The sequence below is a fragment of the Stegostoma tigrinum genome, chromosome 3 (genome assembly GCF_030684315.1).
Source record: "Stegostoma tigrinum isolate sSteTig4 chromosome 3, sSteTig4.hap1, whole genome shotgun sequence".
In the NCBI taxonomy this organism is placed as follows: domain Eukaryota; kingdom Metazoa; phylum Chordata; class Chondrichthyes; order Orectolobiformes; family Stegostomatidae; genus Stegostoma; species Stegostoma tigrinum.
In genome coordinates, this window is record NC_081356.1 from 110,704,797 (window position 1) to 110,725,506 (window position 20,710).

General features: G+C 41.7%; 1 protein-coding gene across 13 annotated transcripts in view; it reads right to left on the bottom strand.

Moving 5' to 3' along the window:
- The window catches only part of LOC125450809 (microtubule-associated serine/threonine-protein kinase 4-like), a 457,413-nt gene that overhangs the window by 115,971 nt on the left and 320,732 nt on the right, over positions 1–20,710 (bottom strand). For all 13 annotated transcript variants that reach the window (XM_059644830.1, XM_048527021.2, XM_059644829.1 and 10 more), the window contains one exon: positions 5,915–6,003. In XM_059644830.1, the coding sequence (XP_059500813.1) occupies positions 5,915–6,003 (89 nt within the window). The remainder of the gene's footprint in view (positions 1–5,914; positions 6,004–20,710) is intronic.

Below are 20,710 nucleotides of genomic sequence, written 5' to 3' on the forward strand. Positions count from 1 at the left end.
CACATGGATGGCAACACTTCAAAATAAGCTCACTGTCATATTGTCAAGGGCAACTAGGGATCATTAATAAATGCTGGCCCAGGTATCAAAGCCCACACCTAACAAGTGAATAAAGAAAATCTTGGAGTACTGTGACAACAGTTAACCAGGTACAGATGTTTTGAACTGACTTATAGTTATCTCGAGTCAAAAGGATAAATGAATTCAACACAAAGGTATGAAATAACTGCAAACTTGAGAGGACGAAGAGCAAATAATGAAGCAACATAATTGTGGGCTTACAATTTCAGAAGAATCGGTCCATTGCAAAATTCTTGCCTTTTTAGAAACCGAGTTATCTGCTGCTCCGGGACCAATAAGCGTTCATTTTGGAGCAAAACACATTTGTTTGTTCAAGGGATGTCAGCAGGTGGTGGTGTTCACATGCATCTACCATTTTTATCCTCCTAGGTGATACACATTAGAAGCAGAGACATTGAAAATAGAAGCTAAGTAGGCATTCAGCCCTTCAATCCTGTTCCACCATTCAATACGATCATGGCTGATCATCCAACTCAGTACTCGGTTCCTGCTTTCGCCCCATACCCTTTTATCCCTTGAGCCCTAAGAGCTATATCTACCTCCTCCTTGAAAATATTTTTCAATTTGATCACAACTGCTTTCTCTGGCAGAGAATTCCACAAGTTCACCACTCTTTAGGTGAAGAAATTTCTCATCTCACTCAAACAACCCAATCTGTACGCCGAGACCATGGCCCCCCCTTGTTCTGGGCTCTCTAGTCTGTCCTAGGTTACAGGTTGCCTGTTAGGGAGGTGCTGTCGAAGCAGCCTTGGTGAGTTACTGAAATGCATCTTGTAGACAGCACTCACTGCTGCCCCTATGTTCAACAGCAAAGGAAGTGATTGCTCAAGGAAGTGGGTACGGCACCAGTCAAGCCAGGATCGTCTCAAGCTTGCTCAGAATTATTGGAGCTGTACACATGCGGCAAGTGAGGAGCAATCCTGACTTGTGCCTTGCTGTACAGGATTTGGGAACTCAGGAAATGATTCACTACAGAGCTGCTAGCTTTTGAACTGCTCTCGTGGCCAAAGCATTTATGCGGCTGGTCCAGTTCAGTTTCTGGTTGGTGGTATTCTCAGCCTGTTGTTAGTGGGAATTCAGCGATGGCACAGATCATTAAGGTGTGGTGTAGATTCTCTCTTGTTTGACGTGTCTGGCACTTGTGTGACGTGAACGTTAGTTAATACAATGTGCACAAGCTCCGATGACATTGAGGTCTTGCTGTTCATGGATCAACGCTGCTTCGGTATCTGTGGAATTGAGAATGGTGCTGAGCATGGGTTCCAGCATTCTTAGTCCTCTGCTCCTCAGAAAGTTGAATTTACTTGAATACGATTCTGAAAACACCAGCATTTAATCCACGTACCAGTACCTCATGGGAGCCAAAATAGTGGTCTATTTGACTACAGCTACCAGAGCCAAAACTGATGTGATTTTCACCCAGTACCTATGTGTATATATTCTGTAGTTGTGAATAATAGATAGCAACTCAGTAGGAACGATGGCCATTTACTTTCCTGTTCCCAAGGGTCGGCATGAGTTCAGCACTAACGACCAGCCTGCAATTCACATTCAACACCAGCTTCTTTCAGCTGCAACTGAAACAGAAATTGCTGGGAAAAACTCAGCTTTATTTAATTCTTTCAGCTGCACCTGCCCACACTCCACCAGCAGGCCAGATTTTTGTCAAAATTAAACTTTCTGTTTTGAACTATTTCAATTAATTTTAAAAGAGCCGCTTCATCCGGTTTCCACATAAAGTAGTCACCTGCACATTACAACGAATCCAGTGGGTGATGAGACAGTTGACACGATAATGGAATGAGCTTGGGAAATCTCAAAGATTATTAAGTTCTGGATGTAAACTGAGAGCACAAAAATACTTCGAATTCAGCAAGGGTTGATATTATTACTTATAGGGGCCACCAGGTGGCTAATCTGAAACATGCACAGAACAGTGGAACTGTTGTAGCTTTGAATGTCAACAGCTGGGACCTGCAAAGGGAATTTTGCTTTGAAGGTGACTGCAACATGTAAACTGACCTGGAAATCATTCATGAATGTCGTACCATTCAAAGATCTAAACAGTACAAATTAAACAAGTGATCTAGGTTTTTTTTTGGGGGGGTGGGGGAACTGACCTATTTATCTTGATATTCCAGGTTTTTTATTCATCACCCACAGCACTGACCACCGTTCCTTCAGACCAGGCACAATGCATTGGCATTCCCTAAATCCCTCTACTCCTCCTGCAAGATCCTTCTTAAAACCCACATCTGTGACCACATTTCTTACCACTTTCCGTGATTTGGTGTCAGGTTACAGATAATCCCCAGATTTACTTATGACGAATTAATCATAGAACATAGAACATAGAACACAGAACATTACAGCACAGTACAAGCCCTTCGGCCCTCGATGTTGTGCCGACCTGTTATACCAATCTCAAGCCCATCTAACCTACGCCATGTACGTCCATATACTTGTCCAATGATGACTTAAGTGTACCTAAAGTTGGCGAATCTACTCCATTGCAGGCAAAGCGTTCCATTCCCTTACTACTCTGAGTAAAGAAACTACCTCTGCCATCTGTCCTATATCTTTCACCCCTCAATTTAAAGCTCTGCCCCCTCGTGCTTGCCGTCACCATTCTAGGAAAAAGGCTCTCCCTAACCACCCTATGTAAAAAAGTGTCACATTAATCTAGGTTGTTGACGGATTAGAAGTCAGGAACAGGAACCATGTCTGATTTACTGCTCCCCCAACATCAGGTGCATAGACATCTATTGTTGCACTTTTAATATGAGCGCAAGAAATAAGCTAACTCAGCAAAAACTGAGGACTCCTTTTTGCATCTGAGAGATAGAATCATCCAGTACAGAAGAGACCTTTCAGTCCATGGAGTCAGCACTGCAAAAAAAACACGACTATCAATGCCAGTCGCACTTTCCTGCTCTAGGCCCATAGCCTTGAATGTTATATGTCACTTCGAGTACCCATCCAAGTGCTTTTTAAAAGGGTGTGAGCCTACCCACCTCAACTACCCCTTCAGGCACTGAACTCCAGAAACCCACCACCCTCTGGGTACCAAACATTTCCTTAAATCCCCTCTAAACCTCCTGTTTTTCACTTTAAAATTGTGCCTCCTTGTTTCTAACCTTTCAACTTAGGGAAACAACTCCTTTCTCTTCACTCTGTCCATTGTCCTGTGCACCTCAATCAAGTCACCCCCTCAACATTCTCTGCTCGAAAGAAAACAACCTGAGCTTATCCAGCCTCTCTTCATAGAAAAAATGCTCCATTCTAGGCAACACTCAGGTGAGTCTGCTCTGCACCCCCTCCAGTGCAATCACATCCTGTTTACAGAGTCACAACCAGAACTGCACACATTTCTCCAGCTGCGCCCTCACCAAAGTCCTGTACAGTACTGAGTTGGTATTAATCACCTAAAATTGTTTTATCACTACAGGAAGTTTACGCAATTTTTGTTTCAACATCTTCCTTAGTGGTGCATGATTTATCCTCAGGTTTATCATGGTGTAGAACAGATTCCATCACATTGAAATTCAAACTGTATTAGATTATGACTAAACTGTCCATTTTTCCTGCTCTATCTTCCAAATTAACTTCAACTCTTGATAGCTGTGCATTGTTACCAGGAGAGCAATATTTTCTAATATATAAAAATTATACCCAAGGTAAAAACGGTAGTCTCAAAGTCTAGTCCTGATCAACTTAGGGAGCAAAACGGAAGTCTGACAATAGGTTTAATGAACAAAGAAAATTACAGCACAGGAACAGGCCCTTCGGACCTCCAAGCCTGCGCCAATTCAGTTCCTCTGTCTAAACCTGCCATCTATTTTCTAAGGGTCTGTATCCCTTTGGTCCTTGCCCATCCACGTACCTGTCCAGACACATCCTAAAAGACACTATCGTGTCTGCGTCTACCAGCTCCTATTCAGGCAAGAGGCCAAACTTCAAGCGGACATTTACAGAAAGCCCATTTAAGTGTTAGCTGCTGGGTTCTGTAGTTAAAGCTGCCGCCTGACGCTTTTAGGCATTTTTCACCTTGTCAATCTACACATCTTTTACACAATCAGGTTATGCAGGCAGGAAGAGAAGAGATTTTAATTTAACATTGCATTTAGGGTGGGTAGGAGGATTAAAAGTCTTAAAAATCAGATTCCTGAACTAAACCAACACACTCATCTCTGACTTAAACTGAAGGGGGTGTGGTCAGCAGGCAAACATCCCCTTCTGAGGAGAACGTGGTACTTCAATAATGAGGGAACCTTATGGTCATTCAATGTGATCAGGTGGTAGCAGCTACTTCCAAGTGTAATGTTCCTGAACCCAGAAGGTAAATGCATAGCTGCCCAGATACCTGCCCGATCAAAGCTCAATGTGGGGGAAAACTCCCCATGCCTTTCAACCCCCATCCTCAAAGATTCAGTCAACCGCTACCTCCATCTCCACTCTCCTCCCCCACATTCCCATTATCTCCGAACTGGATCCCAGGAATCAGCAGCCTCAGATTGGGATTGATTACCCTGCCCCACTAACCAAGCCTGGTCCTCCAGCCATGAAACCAAGGCAGCTTCTGAATGGGGAAACATGTGCGGGATTCACGTACACTATGACGGAAAATCTCACACAATGATGTGCAAAATATTTTTGATTTCTGACATTCCCCCACCTTTCTGATCCATCCATTTCCAGGTCAGGCAAGTTAAAAGTTCAGATTAAAATGTCTGCTACATCTTGTTTGTAGATATAGGATTTAATTCAATAATCAAAGGCTTCACTTCCGGAGTGGCTCAGATTATTAACATATGTCATTAATGAAGTCTTTCCTACCTAAAATATAGAAGTGAAAGGTTCTAAAAGTGTTTCGTTTAACATTATTCAAAACAGGTGTCAATATGCTTTACCAATTTAAAAAATGTGCAGACTCATTTGGCACTACAATAAAAAAATTAAGAAATTTTAAGCAAAATGCATACAGAAACTTTCATACCACGCATTCAACAAATTGACAAAAACCTCTGTCACAGAAAAATGCTACATTTAGAAATAATTTTATTGAAAAATCAATGCCTGTCACAACCTTGGGTAACCCAAAATTGCTTTACAAAAAATTAAGCACTTTTGAAACACAAGGAAAGCAGCACTCAAATTGCGCACAGAGAGCTCTCACAAGCAACAATGAAATAAATGTTCATGTCATCTATTTTTAGGTGTTGATTGAGAGATAAATATTGTCTGGCTACTGACTGAAAAGTTCAAATCCATCCACGGGATCATTTACATACACCCGATAGGCCAAACAAGGCCCCAGCTTACCACTTCACAGCTCTGGCTTTGTACAATGCTACCTCAGAGTCAAGACCGAGACCATAAACATTAAAAGACCAGCAGACTGGATTGTTTATAGAAGACATACCCTGGAATAATGGTAATCAGAATAAAAAGGGTCACTGATTAAGGCCCAAGAGCAGAATACATGACAGATATCCAGCCCAGGTTTAAGAATTCAGCTTTTGTAACTAGGAATAATGAAATATTCCAGACTTCTGTGACAACACTTTTTAGAAGCATATAGTCTACACAGCATACTCTCCTAAGACATTAACATGTCAACAGCCTAAGTAATATTTAACTTTGCATACTTGCTTCAGATGCCATGCATTATACAGATTATCATCTGCATGAATGAACTGATTAATAATTACACTGGCAATATAAAACTTACTGTTACTTAAGTGACCTATTCTCATTCACCAATGCACTGTAATTCAGCACACTGTACGATGACAATATTATAAAAAGCTCGTCTCAAATAGTAATTTCTTACCTGAATGAGCAGGGAGAGGAGAGTGAGGTCGTGGAAGGGCTGCAGACTGACTGCTTCCTATCAGGCTTTTCCGATTATTAGTGCGGCAACTGAAATTCAAAGAAGAAAGTAAAATAAATAGTCACTCAGTTTTATGACAATTCAACATTCCTTTTACATTTCTGTTGTCTTCCCGGCTGATGATCATATCAGACATGTCAGACCCCACAGTGAGACCTGACTCGAAAGGCTTTTTTATCTTATCATTTTTAGTGATCATGGAAGTCAGTTACTGAACATATTCACAAGAGGCTGCCAGTGTTTGTTTCAACAAAGACCATTAGAGTTTATCAAAAAAGAACATTTCAACAGTTTTTTAAAAATTCACTTGTGGGGCATGGCATTCACTGACCAGGCTAATAATTTATTGCCCATTTCTAATTAGCCTCAAGAAAGTGGTGAGCTGCTTCTGTGAGTAACTGCAGTACATTTGCTAGATACAGAGAACCCTTAGGGAGGGAATTCCAGGACTTTAATCCAATGATACTGAAGGATTGGTGATATATTTCTAAATCAGGATGGTGAATAGCTTGGAGGGGAATTTGCAGGTGTTCCTTTGTATCTGGGCCAGCCAGCAATGCCTATGTCCCACGAGGGAATAAAAATAATCTTACAGTCTGGTGAATCTGACAGCCTCTTCCAGGAGGCTTTATGTACCTGGGTTTACTTGTTTTCAGCTTCAAATATATCTTCAAGGTTATATCCCAACACTTACTTTTGGGATTGATCTATTAATAAACTCTCTACTCTGAGGTCGTTTTTATTTTTAACATATCTTAAACTATCTTCTCTCTTTCTCAGGAGTAACTGCTTCACACATCCATAATCAGCGCAGAACCACCCCAAACTGAAGTACACACTGAAAAGTTGCTTTCTAAGCCATGGGTGTTTCCTCCAAACTTAAAAAGAATAAATCTAGAACAACACATTAGAAAGCTTAATGTACAACATTCTGTACTTTATTCACCCATACACTCCCCTGATGTAAAGAAAAACCCATTCATTTTTGGAGGCTCTCTCTCAAACTGTTTTAAAAGAAATCACAATGACGTGGAGACATACGACAAGGTAATCATTAAACCTCTTCAGACACACGGAAAACCCATATACGACGAGTTCAAAATTCAAAACCCTAAACTGAAATGTAAATGATATTTATTTATATACATCACACCGTACAAATATCAGACAGAATCATCCTTTTTAGCCCAACAATAACCCCGCAAATATACAACCTCAAGTCACTTCTACCTCCATGTTCAAGTTCCTTGATCATTTGGCATAGAATTGTTGGCTTACAACAGATTTAGATGTAATAAACAAGGGATAAAGAGATTGTGGAAGGGTGAGGAACATAGATTTAAGATTTGAACAAAAGATGTCGGGGAACATGAAAGAATGATCCTGGTTTTGCATAGTGAATGATAGTGGCCTGGAATTTACTGGTAGCAAGGGTAGTGAATGTGTAGGTGATCAATGATTTCAAACAGACATTAGATGAGCAGTTGAGGGAGATAAGCTTGCAGGGCTACAGAACTGAGCAGTGGAAAGGGACCGGGTGGATTGTGCTACAGTGAGATACATGGACGTGATGGGCCAAGCGGTCTGCAACACTATGGCATAAGGATCAATACTTCAAACTTGTCTAATCGCCACGTTATAACTCATTAAACAGAAGCCCAAGTTTCCTCCAAACCACTGCCATCCTGACTTGAGCCTACGTCAAGATTTACACATTGTCATTGTGTCTCAGAACCTTCTCCCTAACAGCTAATCCTTCCTGAAAGGCATTGCACAGACCTAGTGGACTGTTAATCCAGTGACCCAGGAAAGTTATGCATCGTGGCAGATGGTGGAATTTGAATTCAGTTTTTTAAAAAAAATCTGGAATTAAGAGTACAATGAAGAATTTGAATCTGTTGTTGACTGTTATAAACACCCATCTGGCTCACTACCATGTTTTAGGGCAGGAAACTCCCATTCTTACCTAGTCAGGCCTACATGTGACTCTAAACTCTTAACTGCCCTCTGGGCAATTAGAGGTGAACAATAAATGCTGGCCTAGCTAGTGACACCTCATCCCACAAATGAACCTTAAAAAAGCACTCTGGATGTAACGACACCACATAGACTATAATGGCTTCAAGAACATGGCTCACCACCATCTTCTCAAAGGAACTTTGGGATGAACCAAGCTGGGTATAGCTCACATCCCATGATTTATTTCCTTTAAAAAATGTTTTTATCCTTTTAAAAGAACATCCAAAATCTAAGTTTCTTGGTGTCATTTAGTAAGGTGAATGATGCCAGCTTTGAGTAATTATGTTTAACTTCATTAGGTACAATGTATTAAAGATGATGAGTACTCTTAGTTCTAAAGGCAACATTCCTGTAGGTAGCACTGCGCATGTATGTTACAGGCTTAATGGATTACATGGGGGGAACCCCCATGCCACACCTTTATTAATGCCCAGGTGGTTCCGGTGAAAGAAACATTGCGCAGATCGTCTAATTGATGACTATATGTTGAGCAAACGTGTTTAACAAAAATAATGCTATCCCAAAAGAGGCATCAGTTTTTCAAGATCTAAAAGTGAGTCTCCAGAAGGTAGGCACGCCGGTTAGAAATGGTGGGATTCAGGGAAAAGCTTTGGTGCAAGCAGGAGTTTGGTTATGAATAAATAATGGCTACATACAAAAGAACTTGTTAAAAATTCAGAAATCGAAGAATGCTTATATATAAACTAAAGGTGTTTGATAGCAACAGAATCAGCTACAGCCAACATCCTTTTCCCCGAAGGCAACAGAAGCAGCTCATGCACATAGGAATACCTTCCTGTCAAGAGGATATTCTCATCATCAAAAAGCATCTGAAATCAAAAGCTCAACAGCCAAGAATTAGCAGCTTCAGCAGGAGCCTTGATCTGCCCCATTCACACCTGCACTACTCTATCCAGCCCAGTATTAAATCATTCAAAACAGGATACAAACAGAGTTCCTGTAATTAAAATCAAAACTCTTACTCAAACCCTGCACATCCCACTAGGAAAACCTGAAACCACACTGATTGTTCAAACAGAACAGAAGATCAGCCTGTAATTCTCCTGTCAATCCCATTCCACCCCAGTTCAGAATTAAATTGGATGTACTGCCTCTTCAGCAACCACAAAAGGTGGAAATAACCCCTGTTGAGTCACAAATCTGAGCCAGTGGCATCTACAAAACTTGAGGGAATTCTGACCTTAACTCATACCAGTCTCAAAATCTGGGCTACTCTATTGAAGAAAATTGAACCTTTCAATGATGACTTTAATCATCAGTCTCAAGGAAACAAAAACCATGCACTATAAAAAGCCTGGATTACTTGTTTAAAAAGTATAATTTAAATGAAAGTATGGAGAGGGGTTAGGAAACAGAACTGTTAAACCTGACCGTTGAGAAGACATGGTGGGAAGCTGCAGTAAGTTCAAAATAATAACTTGGATTGTTATTACTTTGGACTGTTAAAGATTAACTGCTGCGTTAGCCTCAGTAAGGCTACAGGGTCAGGAATGATCCGTCACATTTTCAAAGGCGTAGGAAAGATAAGAAGTCATGACGAAGACTGTTGCCTTTGTAACCAAGAAAGAGAGTGAGGAAGGCCAGACAATTTCATCAGCAGGTCACATAACAATAGTCATTTTAGTAAATTTGAAGCAACGATCGAAAGCAGAGGAGGGTGTCAACAAAGCCTTTAGGCTTCAAACTCCCAAATGCAATGAATGATTCACTCACTGCCATGTGTCCTGCTGTGACCAAACTTTACAGACAAAAAAATGTTCACAGCCATGCCTCATCTTTACTTTTCAGTTGTTTAAAAAGTAGGATTTTTAAAAACCCTACACCAATATACATGATATATAAATATAAGCACATAAAAGGTTCAAATTATTTGGCTAAGTTTTGTGATCATAAAGAACTTGAACTGATACTCATTTTGGCTAATAGATGATTCAAACTACTTTCAAATCGTTCTATTTTATAGTCAGAGTCAGACAGCATGGAAGCAGACCTTTCAGTCCAACTTGTCCATGCTGACCACATATCCTAAGTTGATCTAGTTCTACTTGCAAGAGTTTGGCCATATCCCTCTAAGCCTTTCCTATTTATTGACACATTCAGATGCCTTTTAAATGTTGTAATTGTACCAGCCACCACCAGTTTTTCTGGCAGCTCGTTCCATATACTCAGCATCCTCTATGTGGAAAAAGTTGACCTTTAGGTCCTTCTTAAATCTTTCCCCTTTCACTATAAATCTATGCCTTTTAGTTTTGAATTCCCCTACCCCACGAAAAAGTCCTTAGCTGTTCACCCAATCCATGCCCCTCAGAAGTTTTATAACAGTTCGAAAAGGTCACCCCTCAGCCTCTGATGCTCCAGGGAAAAAGCCCCAGGTTATTCAGCCTCTCTCTCCAACCCTTAGCTCAAATCCTCCAACTCCAGCAACATCCTTGTAAATCTTTTCTGCACCCCTTCAAGTTTAACAACATATTTCCTATTGCAGGGAACCTGAATTGAATACAGTATTCCAAAAACTGCCTAGTCAATTTCTTGCATAACTGCGACATAACTTCCTGACTGCGATACCCAACGCATTGACTAATAACAGCAAAAATGCCAAACGGGTTCTTCACAACCCTGTCTACCTGTCACTCCAACTTCAAGGAACTATGAGCCTGCACTCCAAGGTCTCTTTGCTATCGGTCAGTGTTAAAATATCCTTAATTGCCCAAATTTAAATCTTAAACTGGCTTCTATTATAACCACCATTACCCCCGAGGTATTTTAACAGGTAACTGTTTTATATATTAAATACCTCTTTTTACAGTAAACCATAGTAAAATAACAGCAGACAATAATTCCAATTTCTGTCATTTTGTTTAAACATTAACTGCTCGTCACGAATTCGGGAATGGTCTGATCACTTGGATTTGAGCTTTCATTCCAGCCCTCAAAGGTTATAGCGATTTCACATTCCAACAGCAATATTTTAAACAAAGGAAGACATTTGCAGTCAAACTAAAAGAATGTTATCGCTCTCCTATCATGTAAAATTCCAAACCCAGCCTGAGCTTGTTCTCACTAACAAACAAACTCTCATCCAATTTTCCTGCTGGGACCACTAAATAGTAATCAGATCCAGGGACAGCTGAGCTGAATTTTTTTCTGCCCTAGTTGCAAAGCACGAAGGTAAAAAAAGACACTGCTTCAACTGTTTTCCCAGCAGAGATCATGCAACATTACACATAGCAGAAATCAAATTTGAGATCTACCAGGTTGGTATTGCTCATTGTTACAGCATATGGTACCTTTACCCACAAGACCCTTAAAAGACTGCAATCTAATTAGCTTAATATTAAGGGATTGGACACTGTGGAGGCAGGAAGCATGTTTCTGCTGATGAGTGAATCCAGGACCAGAGAACAGAGTTTAAAAATAAGGGGTAGCCATTTAGAACAGAGTTGAGGAAAAACTTCTTCACCCAGAGTGGTGGATATATGGAATGCTCTGCCCCAGAAGGCAGTGGAGGCCAACTCTCTGGATGCTTTCAAGAAAGAGATAGACAGAGCTCTTAAAGATAGTGGAATCAAGGGTTATGGGGATAAGGCAGGAACAGGATACTGACTGTGGATGATCAGCCATGATCATAATGAATGGTGGTGCTGGCTCGAAGGGCCGAATGGCCTACTCCAGCACCTATTGTCTATTGTTTACTGAAGCTTATTATATTAAATGATAGAGAAAAAGTTTATATGCAGAAATACTTTAGTGTGTACCACACGATAAAATTTTGAGGCTGCAAGCTTCCAGTCAGCAGTGGCTGCCATGAGCTCTGACTGAATGCAAACAGCTAAAGGTCCCATTAAATCATTGCTTCTTTTACTGAAGAAGTTGGCCTAAATTGCTCCAAAGAGGTCTAGTACAAAGGTAGATTCTTAAAAAAACTTTGATGATTAAATACACTGTTTTCATCCTCAACCCCCCCTGACCTAAACATCTCCTGGTCTCACTGTTTTTTTAAGCAGTTCAGACACAGTGTCCACTCCATCGAGGCTGATTTTGCAGGAGTATTGTCTGAATGCCTGTGGATTTGGCTCTAAGGAGGGCATGAACATTCGTTTGATGGTCTTCCCATTATATTCAGAGAGTGTAGTGGAGACACTGCAAGTAGAATTGCTCTGGCTCTCTTGTGCATCACTGGTGCACAGTACAGCATTGTAGAGATGACACTTGCTCTGTAGGCTTTTGTTGACTTGCTTAAGTCTTTATTGTCAAACACTCAATATGTAATTATTCGAAGGCTCAGCCTGCGCAGGTGATCCAGTCTTGCAACTCCTTACTGATGGCAGGCTGACAGAGGTAGTTGCGAAGGGATGCAAAGTACTCAACATATTCCTGATTGTCTCCTTCACCGTTTACAGTGGGCAAAATATTTCACAGTACAGGTCTGGGTTGCAAAGTTAGGGGAACTTTTGGCAAATTTGAAGCACACAGGCTGTATACACAAAGAGTTTAAATGCAGCGTATAAATCTGGTGTAGAGTCACAATGATGCTGCAGTCGGATGCAAACTGCTTGTCAGGTACTGCTATTTTCTTTGGGTGGGGGGGGGGCATGGGGTTGTCAGTTTACATGGGTTGCAAATATTATGGGAGCTGCACACAAACATGGTTGGATTTTGAACCGAAAAGTTTCCGATCTCCCGCTCAGGACAACAATAGCCATTGCATTACGAAGCAGTTGCAAGGTTTTTTTCCCTTTACTCATTCTCAGGATGAGGGCGTCACTCGCCAGGCAGCATTTAGTGCCCATCCCTAATTGCCCGGAGGGCAGTTAAGAGTCAATCACATTGCTGTGGGTCTGGAGTCATATGTACGCCAGAGCAGGTAAGGATGACTGTTTCCTTCCCGAAACGACATTCGTGAACCAGATGGGTTTGCCCCCAACAATCGACAATGGATTTGTCATCATTATTGGAAGCTGAATTCAAGATATTTATTGAATACAAATTCCACTACCTGCCAAGGCAGAATTCAAACCCAAGTCCCCAGAACATTGTATCGGAGATAATGGGAACTGCAGATGCTGGAGAATCCAAGATAACAAAGTGTGAAGCTGGATGAACACAGCAGGCCAAGCAGCTTTTGTGCTCCTGAGATGCTGCTTGGCCTGCTGTGTTCATCCAGCTTCACACTTTGTTATCCCCAGAACATTATCTGGGTCTCTGGATTAGCAATCCAGCGATAATACCACTAGGCCATCACCTCCCCGTACTGTGATGAAATTTCTTAGATATCCTAATCTTTGGAGGACAATCCACAAAATCTTGCAATTTATTAAGTCAAAATGCTCTGGTCAGGGTTTTTTGCATATCGTTGACTAAGTGCTGCTTGACAGTACTGTTGATGCGAGACTTGGCTAATTGAGTTTGTCTTGCTTTTTATTGACTGGAGGTATCGTCCACATTGTTGAGTAGTTGCCAATGCTGTAGCTGTACTGGACTAGCTTGGTTAGTGGCATGGTTAAATCTGGTGTCTCTAGTGCTGAGCCCAGATTACTGACTGCTTCTGCAGACTTTACAGTATTCAATAACATGAACCACTTCTTGACGTCACATGTAATGAACTAAATTGGCTGAAGACTGACTGACATTTGTAACGGTGAGGACTGCAGGAGGCGGTAGAGAGGGATCATCCACTCGGCACTTCTGGGTGCCCTACGCTTCAGCCTGGTCCGTTGCATTAAGGTGCTGATTCTCTCACTGTTGAGGATGGTTTGTTTGTGAAGTAGTTTCCTCCAGTGAGTTGCTTAGTCACCCACTACAATTCACTACTGGTTGCAGTAGGACTGCAAAACTATAATCTTAGCGGCTAATTGTGGAATTTCTTTGGTTCAGTCTGCCACATGCTGCTTTGGTATGCATGAAATTCTGTGCTGTAGCTTCAGCAAGTTGACACATCATTTTTAGGCATACTGGCGCTACCCTTGGATTCCATGTCTCTGTTTGACCTAACTTCATGTGACATGAATTTGAACATGGTAAGTGTGAGGTTATAAATTATGTTTGGAGGAATAGAAAGGCAACTTATTATCTTGATGGAGACAAACTTCAGAGTACTTCAGTGCAGAGGAATCTGGGGGCCTTATGCATGCATCACAAACCAGTAAGCAGGTATTAAGGCAAACAAATGTAATTTTGGCATTTATTGCTTGAGGAAAAGCTTAAAAGTGGGGAAATATTGCAGTAACTATACAAGGCATTCATGAGACTGCACCTTGGGTATTGTGTACAATTCTGATCCCTTGAGGAGGGATAGAAACATAGAAAATAGGTGCATGAGTAGGCTATTCGGCCCTTTCAGCCTGCACTACCTGCTGTAGTTATATTGGTGGCAGTTCAGAGTAGGTTCACGAGATTGATTCTAGAGATGAGAGGCTTGTCTTATGAACATAGATTGTGCACTTTAGGCCAATGCCGACTGGCGTTTATAAGAATGAGAAATTGAGGTGTACAAGATGCTAAAGGAGATTGATACTGTAGACGCAGAAAAAAGAGGTTTCCTCTTGTGGGGCAATTGAGAATGAGAGGTCACAGTTTTAGAATAAGGGGCGGCTGATTTTAAAACAGAAATGACGATTATGAGTTTGTAGAATTCATTACCCCAGACTGTCAAGGGTGCTAGGACATTGAGTAAATTTAAGGAGGAGATGGACTGATTTTTAATTCAGAATGTGTTGAAGGGCTGTGGAGAGTGGGCAGGAAAGTGGAGTGAGGCCAAGTTGAGATCAGCCATGATTGCATCAAATGGTGTAGCAAGCTTGAGGAGCCGAGTTGCCTACTGCTGTTCTTCTGTTGTTAGGTTCATCATGAAGATCAGAGGCAATCATGAGACTCCCAAGGATACTCCTTCCCAATGGTATACCACAATGCTGCCAGCTCTGGTAGATCAAACATATATAGGACTTGTTGTGGAGGAAGCTGCGTCATTGGCTGCAATGGTTGATTTAGTAAATATGACTATGCTGAGCTTGACTCATCTGAGAGACAGATCTGCCCTTTTTGCCACAAGTCCCCAGATATTAGTGAGGAGTGGGCTGTGTACGCCTTTGCTATATCTGTCGCCCAAGTCGATTCTTGGCAGTTGTTTAGAAGAATGATCCTGGGGATGAAGGGCCTGTCATATGAGGAGTGGTTGAAAACTTAGTCCATGTTGGATGGAGTTTGGAGGGATGGTGGGGTAGAGATCTGATTGAAACTTACAGAATACTGAGAGGCCTAGATAGAGTGAATGAAGAGAGGATGTTTCCACTCGTTTGAGACCAGGGCCTGATGACACGGCCAAAGAGTGAAAGGGCGATCCTTTAGAAGTGGATGAGGTGGAATCTCTTCAGCCACAGGACTCTTGTTAATCTGTGGAACTCATTGCTATAGAAGGCCATAGTAAGACGATCAAGAGTTACAGGGAGTGGGCAGAAAAATGGGGTTGAGAGACATATAAGCCATGAATGAATGTGGAGAAGACTCAATGGACCAAAAGATCAAATTCTGCTCCATTATCTTATGACTCTTCTGTCACAGTTTGATACAACTGGGCTTTCTGTGGTATTTCAGAGGGAAGTGAAGGGTCAACTACATTACCATAAACCAGGCTGGTAGGTAAAACCAACCGTTTTCCTTCAAAAAATAGAAAGTCAATCAATACTAAAAGAACTTCTCCAGGTCTAGAAAACTGACTATCTATTTAAGTAATGTCAAAGCGTTTCCATTTTGATCCAACCCTGGGATTAGAACAGTTAGGTGGTTGATTTTGACCAGCTGAAAGGTCTTTTTCTGTCCTGTAGATCTGCAACTCTGCCTCTAACTTAGTTTTCTAACATAATAAGTTACTTGTATGATGCATGAACCAAATTTTATTTCACAGTCTCTAATGTTTATAACAAGTGAAGGATAATGAGATTTGTTACCAATGTGATGGCAGGTACATAGACCGTGTGCCCAGTGATTGGTTAATCAACTCAAAAAGCATGTTCCTTCAGTTGTTTCTAACTGGCAGAGTACAGACTGTACTCAGTAAGCAATCACTTGCAAATCTCAAAGTAACACATTCAAAAACTGTTACATGCAGTTCCACGGTTAGGCAGCATTTGCTGAACATACACTAAAAAATAATTTTAAGATAATCAGTCAAGCTCATGTTTTACTTGCAAGGAGTGACATACACTGGGCTTGTTCTCCGCAAACAAAAAGGAATATGTTCAAGACTTCAGCCTTTTTTGAGTTCCAGGGAGATTAGGGAGCCATTCCTTAGGTGTTGCCTTCTCCTTGATAATGGCTTACTATCAAATCCCTTTGATTTGCCAACTTATCAGGAAAGAGTGCATGCCCTGTGCCCATCAGGAGCATCTTAGTCTATTGTGCATGATGTCTTCGAGAGGTGACCTTCCAGTGATTTATAAAATCATGAGGGGCACGAAAAGGGTGAATAGGTCTTTTTGCTAGAATGGGGGTCCCCAAAACTAAAAGGCATAAGTTTAATAGAAAGATTTAAAAAGGTCTTGAGGGGCAACTTATGCATGCAGAGGGTGATGCATGTATGGAACAAACTGCCAGGAAGTGATGGAGTTGGGTATAATCACAACATTTAAAAGTCATCTGGATGTGTAAATGAATAGGAAGGATTTAGAGGGACATGGGCCAAATGCTGGCAAATGAAACTGGAATGTCTGGTTGGCACAGATGAGTTGGACCAAAGGGTCTGTTTCTGTTTTGCATAACACGCTTTTGTGCTCCTGAGATGCTGCTTGGCCTGCTGTGTTCATCCAGCCTCACATTTTATTATCTTGGAAAAGCTTTTGTGCTCCTGAGATGCTGCTTGGCCTGCTGTGTTCATCCAGCCTCACATTTTATTATCACTGACTCAGGACTGCTCATTATCCCAGCAGCAACCCATCTCAGTTAGGGTATTGCTGGGGCTATTTGCTCTTCATCTGATTAATCAGATTGACTGATGACGCTCAAGAGTGAAACTTCATTTCCCTGAAAAATAGATGTCATGCAATTAACTTCTTAAGGTTGCTCCCAGTGCATTACTGCTGAGGGGCAGCTGTTTAATGAGCCTATTCTGAAAGATATGATAGAGATGAAAAGGTGATCAAGAGGTGATAAACTTGGGCCTGAGGCAGTGTTTTAAGTTTGCGAATTGCATAGGCACAAGACAGAGGGAATGCTGTTAAGAAGGAAATTTCAGGATTTTGAATCGTTGACAGTGAAGGGCCAGAGATTTACTTCCAATTGCGGAACGATGTGCTGCTCGGACAGGACCTTGCGGGTGGTGGCATTAGGCTAGTTTTTAATTCTCGCTTTTTTTTAAAAAGTGTAACTTAACTTCCACCGTGTCAGCAGAACATTAGTCTGGGATTCTAGACCTTAAAATGAAAACAAGATGCTGCAGTTGTTGGAAATACAAAATCAAAACAGAAATTGCTGGAGAAACTCAGCAGGTCTGATAGTATCTGTGGAGACAGAAAGAAGTTCACAGTGGTTAGCACTGCTGCCTCACAGCGTCAGAGTCCCAGGTTCAACCCCAGCCTTAGGCGACTGTGCAAACTCCACGCATTCTCCCAGCATCTGCGTGGGTTTACTCCGGGTGCTTTGGTTTCCTCCCACAGTCCAAAAGTGTGGAGATCAGGGGGATCTAACTTACCCAAAGCGTCTCTGGAAATGCAGGCTAGGTGGGTTAGCCATAAGTAATGCAAGATTATGGGGATATGGTATGGGTTGGGCCTGGTGAAATGCTCTGACAGACAGAACAGACCAGATGGACCAAATGACCTCTTCTGCTCTATAGTGATTCTATGACAATTTCTGAAGAGTCATCGGAGACTCAAAACATTAACCCTGTCTCTCTCTACATATGTTGCCTGACCTACTGAGTTTCTCCAGCATCTGTTTTAAATGACAGCTTTATAAATGGTCACCCATTTAAGATGGAAACAAGGAGGAGCTTCTTTTCTCATAGGCTCATTTCTCTTTGGAATTCTCCACTCCATAGAGCAGTGGATGTTGGATCACTGGCTACATTCAAGGCTGAGATGAACAGATATTTCAATGGTTGGGAAATTGAGGCTTTGCGATGGCGGGGTTGGGGTGTAGGTGGTGGTCGTGAGGGAGGTGGAGATGAAGCCACGATCCTACTGAGTGGTGGATCAGGTTCCAGGACCTCAGGCTTACTCCTGCTGCAACGTCTGATGTCTCTTCGTGTTTGGCAGTGAGATCTGGATCAGCAAATCTGGACCCGTGAACTTCACATAACTTGCTTTTGAAACAAAATTGTTATAGAAACTAGCTCTCTGTCTACATTGCCAGGCAAGCAGGAGTTCAATATTCATAAGGTGTTGGCAATCTGCCAGTGTAAACAGACCTGGTTGAACGCCAGAGTAAGTGTTTGATCTCCCTGTTTCCCTAGGCAACAAGGGATAGATTGAGGTCTTGATCTCTGCTCTGTAGTTGTGGTATTCAGTTCCAAAGGTCTATTATCTGCAATTGGATAAACTCTGCAGCAATGTATAAAGGCACAAACAGAAAGGAAAACTTCTGCAATACTGCTGGGACATTCTACGATACTGCGGATAAAAGCACTTTTATTCAAGAAAATAGATTGCAAATCTTTCCTCTTTCTTTTATCTAAACCAAATTATTATATCTACTGTTGATAAACAAATTAACATTGCAAGTTACTGATTTGTCATGTTAATCTGACAACTGGGGAGGTGTGCGAGAAGCAGGTGGTTTTGAACAGTTTGACTTAATAATATTAACTAAGCAGAACGTGAGGTGAAATAAAGACTGAAGGTGTCATAGTGCTGCCATAGACTGCACTCTCATTAGAGAGAGACAGAGAGAGAGACACAGAGAGAGAGACACAGAGAGAGAGACACAGAGAGAGAGACACAGAGAGAGAGACACAGAGAGAGAGACACAGAGAGAGACACAGAGAGAGAGAGACAGAGAGAGAGAGACAGAGAGAGAGAGACAGAGAGAGAGAGACAGAGACAGAGACAGAGACAGAGACAGAGACAGAGACAGAGACAGAGACAGAGACAGAGACAGACAGTGGTGGTTTAACCTGAGAGTCGGGGGAGTTAAGGAGGAGAGTTCTTCATGGTAACCTCAACTGGTATGAAAACTGAACCCACGCTGTTGGCATCACTCTGCATCACAAACTGACTGTCCAGCTGACTGAGCAGCATCTTAGGAGCACTTGGCCTGCTGTGTTCATCCAGCTCCACACTTTGTTATCTCGGATTCTCCAGCATCCGCAGTTCCCATTATCTCTGTCCAGCTGACTGACCTGTCGTCAATGTCCGTAGTATGAATCACTAATCTCCTCTTATCAGCCAGATTCGATAATCTGAATTTAGGGCCTTCACATCATTGTTAATTTTAACAGTAAGTCAATGTTAATGAGTGTAGTTAACTCATAACCCACCCAACATTTCTGCCATCAGCTACACATCTCCGCTAATAGCTACATGACAGAACTTTTAAATAAATAATTCTGCACCACACCAAGTAATCGGTTAAGTACAGAGTTAGCTGTCAGGAAATGAGATTAGAACAAGTGAAGAAATCACTCAATACAACACGTTTCTCTGTGTTAATGGATGGATCCTTTAAAAAAATGTTTGAGTGTCTGAATCCACCAGGGCCAAATCGGTTCTTCCTCCAACTACATTTTTATGTGTGTATCAATTTTCATTGAAATCCAATCAATTAAATTTGGCATTTTTGATAGGTTTACAGGCAGACTAATAAAATAAATCAAAACCATTGCCTCTACCCATCTTCAACGGCAGAGACAATTAGTATTATCAGATACATAGTAGGATAGTAAGAGAGATAGTAAGAACTGCTGATGCTGGAGTCTGAGATAAGCGTGGAGCTGAATGAACACAGCAGGCCAAGCAGCATCAGAGGAGCAGAAAGTTCATGTTTTGGGTCATGACCCAATTCTGCTCCTCTGATGCTGCCTGGGCTGTTGTGTTCCTCCATCTCAACACTGTTATTTAGGAAAGTACTAGTTCTTTTTAACTTGATTCATGGGGTGTGGGCTCGACTGTCTCAGCCATATTTATTGCCCATTCTTTGCTCCTTTGCCTTCTTGAGCCACTTCAGCTAGGCAAACCCACTATGCTGTTTGGAAGGGAGATCCAGATTTTGTCCCAGTGGCAGTGAAGGTACATCAATACAGTTTCACGTCAGGAAATGGTGGTGTTCCCACGCATGGTACCCTTTCCTTCGAGAAAGTAGAGGTTGCAGGGTTTGTAAGGTGCTGTCTACGAGAGTTCCTGCAGTGTGGTATGCCGATGACAATGTCTACCCATCAACATTCACTCCTTCCATCACCGATACACCATCGGCAGTACATACAATCCTTATGGGAAGGCAATGGCCCAGTGGTATTACTGCTAGACTATTAATCTAGAAACTCAGGTAATGTTCTGGGGACTCCGTTGAATCGTGGCACAGCAGATGGCAGAATTCAAATTCAATAAAAATCTGGAATTAAGACTTTAATAATGACCATGAATCCATTGTCATTTGTTGGAAAAATCCATCTGGTTCACTAATGTCCTTTAGCAAAAGAAACTGCCATCCTTATCTGAGATAATAAAATGTGAGGCTGGATGAACACAGCAGGCCAAGCAACATCTCAGG